Source organism: Phlebotomus papatasi, unplaced genomic scaffold, assembly GCF_024763615.1.
Source record: "Phlebotomus papatasi isolate M1 unplaced genomic scaffold, Ppap_2.1 HiC_scaffold_39, whole genome shotgun sequence".
Lineage (NCBI taxonomy): Eukaryota > Metazoa > Arthropoda > Insecta > Diptera > Psychodidae > Phlebotomus > Phlebotomus papatasi.
The window spans coordinates 1-4,643 of record NW_026604597.1 but is presented as its reverse complement, the minus strand read 5'-3'; the positions used below and the strand labels follow the sequence as shown (position 1 = coordinate 4,643).

General features: G+C 36.4%; 1 protein-coding gene across 1 annotated transcript; it reads right to left on the bottom strand.

The window, feature by feature from the left end:
• Positions 1–3,051: 3,051 nt before the first annotated feature.
• Positions 3,052–4,498, bottom strand: LOC129809168 (uncharacterized). The gene is made up of 2 exons (XM_055858978.1): positions 3,165–4,498; positions 3,052–3,112 (listed from the first exon to the last, which is right to left on the bottom strand). Exons 1-2 carry the CDS (start codon positions 4,496–4,498, stop codon positions 3,052–3,054), a joined length of 1,395 nt encoding a protein of 464 aa, XP_055714953.1.
• Between the last annotated feature and the right edge of the window lie 145 nt (positions 4,499–4,643).

Here is a 4,643-nt window from a genome sequence, read left to right as displayed (position 1 = left end):
TATTCGAAATAATCAACTTTAAAGATTTTAAAATACTTATGAAATTCTCATTCAATTTTGCTTATTTTCAATTGAAATTTTGCACAAATCTAGCCTCAGGTTGGCTCTAAATGGATGCATAGTTTGAGACCCCTCTATCCCGTACTATTCGACATAATCAACTTTAAAGATTTTTAAACATTTATGAAATTCTCATTCAATTTTGCTTATTTTCAATTGAAATTTTGCACAAATCTGTCCTCAGGGGGGCTCTAAATGGGTGCATAATTTGAGACCCCTCTATCCCGTACTATTCGAGATAATCAACTTTAAAGATTTTCAAACACTTATGAAATTCTCATTCAATTTTGCTTATTTTCAATTGAAATTTTGCACAAATCTATCCTCAGGGGGGCTCTGAATGGGTGCACAGTTTGAGACCCCTCTATCCCGTACTATTCGAGATAATCAACTTTAAAGATTTTAAAATACTTATGAAATTCTCATTCAATTTTGCTTATTCTCAATTGAAATTTTGCACAAATCTATCCTCAGGGGGGCTCTAAATGGATGCATAGTTTGAGACCCCTCTATCCCATACTATTCGAGATAATTAAATTTAAAGATTTTTAAACATTTATGAAATTCTCATTCAATTTTGCTTATTTTCAATTGAAATTTTGCACAAATCTATCCTCAGGTTGGCTCTAAATGGATGCATAGTTTGAGACCCCTCTATCCCGTACTATTCGAGATAATCAACTTTAAAGATTTTTAAACATTTATGAAATTCTCATTCAATTTTGCTTATTTTCAATTGAAATTTTGCACAAATCTAGCCTCAGGGGGGCTCTGAATGGGTGCACAGCTTGAGACCCCTCTATCCCGTACTATTCGAGATAATTAACTTTAAAGATTTTTAAACATTTATGAAATTCTCATTCAATTTTGCTTATTTTCAATTGAAATTTTGCACAAATCTAGCCTCAGGGGGGCTCTAAATGGGTGCATAATTTGAGACCCCTCTATCCCATACTATTCGAGATAATTAAATTTAAAGATTTTTAAACATTTATGAAATTCTCATTCAATTTTGCTTATTTTCAATTGAAATTTTGCACAAATCTATCCTCATGGGGGCTTTAAATGGATGCATAGTTTGAGACCCCTCTATCCCGTACTATTCGAGATAATTAACTTTAAAGATTTTAAAATACTTATGAAATTCTCATTCAATTTTGCTTATTTTCAATTGAAATTTTGCACAAATCTATCCTCATGGGGGCTCTAAATGGATGCATAGTTTGAGACCCCTCTATCCCGTACTATTCGAGATAATTAACTTTAAAGATTTTAAAATACTTATGAAATTCTCATTCAATTTTGCTTATTTTCAATTGAAATTTTGCACAAATCTATCCTCAGGGGGGCTCTGAATGGGTGCACAGTTTGAGACCCCTCTATCCCGTACTATTCGAGATAATCAACTTTAAAGATTTTCAAACACTTATGAAATTCTCATTCAATTTTGCTTATTTTCAATTGAAATTTTGCACAAATCTATCCTCAGGGGGGCTCTAAATGGATGCATAGTTTGAGACCCCTCTATCCCGTACTATTCGAGATAATCAACTTTAAAGATTTTAAAATACTTATGAAATTCTCATTCAATTTTGCTTATTCTCAATTGAAATTTTGCACAAATCTATCCTCAGGGGGGCTCTAAATGGATGCATAGTTTGAGACCCCTCTATCCCGTACTATTCGAAATAATCAACTTTAAATATTTTAAAATACTTATGAAATTCTCATTCAATTTTGCTTATTTTCAATTGAAATTATGCACAAATCTAGCCTCAGGGGGGCTCTAAATGGGTGCATAATTTGAGACCCCTCTATCCCATACTATTCGAGATAATTAAATTTAAAGATTTTTAAACATTTATGAAATTCTCATTCAATTTTGCTTATTTTCAATTGAAATTTTGCACAAATCTATCCTCAGGGGGGCTCTAAATGGATGCACAGTTTGAGACCCCTCTATCCCGTACTATTCGAGATAATTAACTTTAAAGATTTTTAAACATTTATGAAATTCTCATTCAATTTTGCTTATTTTCAATTGAAATTTTGCACAAATCTAGCCTCAGGGGGGCTCTAAATGGGTGCATAATTTGAGACCCCTCTATCCCATACTATTCGAGATAATTAAATTTAAAGATTTTTAAACATTTATGAAATTCTCATTCAATTTTGCTTATTTTCAATTGAAATTTTGCACAAATCTATCCTCAGGTTGGCTCTAAATGGATGCATAGTTTGAGACCCCTCTACCCCGTACTATTCGAAATAATCAACTTTAAAGATTTTAAAATACTTATGAAATTCTCATTCAATTTTGCTTATTTTCAATTGAAATTTTGCACAAATCTAGCCTCAGGGGGGCTCTAAATGGGTGCATAATTTGAGACCCGTCTATCCCATACTATTCGAGATAATTAACCAGAAGAATTTCGGTTCGACAGAATGTAGCAGGAAATAGACGGAGACACTGAACCTTTCTTGATTTTCACAATTTTATTCTCTACGACGTTTCGAGGATGGATGTCCTCTTCATCAGGTCTACAATTCAATTGAACAATTTTTAGAAAATCACTTCTATCAAAAATATTATGAATTTTCTTTTTCTTACATCGAATATGGCAGGGAAAATCACGTACAGGTGGGAGTTGTTACACTGCACTTGAACTTTGATCACAAATTGATCTGTGATGTTCACCATTCGACTGACCGACACAGAATGAGCTCTCCTTTGAGATCAATTTTCATCACAGCTGTGAAATCCATCTTCCCTTGTTGCATTAGTATGTTGTTGTCTCATTTTTACTCGTTGTAAGAGCGAGGTGTAGATGGTGTTGATCCCTTCCGTATCAGCTTTCCTATTGATCGTGTGTTGTTTGTGTATGTGAATGTAGAGCATCTCTAAATACTCAAGCCTTCTGTTGTGCTCACACTTGTCCAGAATTTCAGCTGAATCAAACTGAAACCGGTGCTGCATTTCTCTGGCATGAGTCACCAGGGCTGTGGCGTCACTTCTTTCTTCTTGATTTGGGTTGATCTGGGTGATGCTCCTCTTGTGTTGGTAAAGCCGGTCTTTTAATCTCTGCGTTGTTTTTCCAACATACACCTTATCACACTCACATGGGATGGAGTAAACAACTCCACTTTCCATTAATGGGTCAATCTTGTTTTTGAGATCAGTGTGCATTGCCGAATTTGTGTTGTTGCATTTAAATGCTATTTGGAGATTTTGTGTTTCGGTGCACAAGATTCTCTTAATCGCATCACTTAATCTGGGGATATAAGTGATCGATTTGTAGATGATCTCCGTGTTGGTATCCACATTTTGGGTCGTATTGTGAGCTGTTTCTTGTCCAATGTGTCTATTCCATAGAATGTTGATGAGTTTTGGCGGGAATCCATTCACTCTGAGCTTCGAGAAGACGATGTCTTTCACATGTTCCTTGTTGGTAGTTGTGAGTTTGTCGACTCTTTTTATGAGGCCAATAGCGGTACCTACTTTCTGTCTCAGAGGATGTTGTGAATGGAAATTCAACATTCTGTCTGAGGCGATGGGCTTTTTGTACCACATTGTCACGAGATTTGTGGGTTTTCTGATGACGAACGTATCCAGATAGGGAAGTCCCCCTTCTTTTTCCATTTCCACAGTGAATTGGAGCTTTGGATGGAATCCATTGAATGTTGAGAGAATGTCTGTAACTTTGTCACGCGGCACTAAGCAAAAAATGTCGTCGACATATTTTGTTAGACATATCACTCTATTGGGGATGTTTTCCAATATTTTGTTTATCGCGTAATCCATCACTATATCCGCGATAATTGGAGACAGCGGTCCTCCCATCGGCATCCCATCCATCTGTGAATAATGCTGGTCACCGAACGTGAAAAAACTGGTCTCCAGGCAAAATTTCAGGATCTCGAGAAATAGTTTTTTGTCAATGGTTGTGGTGATCCTTCCTGCATCCCAGCATTCTTCCACAATCTGCAGAGCCAAATCACGTGGTATATTTGGGAATAGAGACACCACATCCAGGCTGATCATGATGTGTCCTTCTGGAACTTCGCAGCTTGTCACCCTTTCCACGAATTCGAAGGAATCCTTCACGTTGTATCCACCTCCATTTGAGATTGGCTTCAGTAGTTGATTGAGAAATTTCGACAATGCATAAGTTGGTGATTTTATGCAAGACACAATGGGCCTAAGTGGAGTATTTGTCTTGTGTATTTTAGGCAGTCCATATATTCTAGGGGTTCTTGAATTATGTGTCGTCAATTCTCTTTTCGTAATGAAGTCAATGTGACCACCTTCGTAAAGTCTTTTTACTAAAGTGTTGTTTTTACGCTCTGCAATATTGAGTTGGTTTGCTGTGGTCTTTTTGTAGGTGGTTTCATCCGATACAATGTTGGTCATCTTTTCTTCATATTCGTCCCTCCACATGACTACGGTTTTGTTGCCTTTGTCGGACGATACGATGATGATTTCACTGTGTTCTCGGATGAATCTTCTGGTGACGGTCTCCAAGTTGAGGAAGTACTTCTCTCGTGCATTTGTTCTGTGATGAGTGAGATGGCTATTGATGATG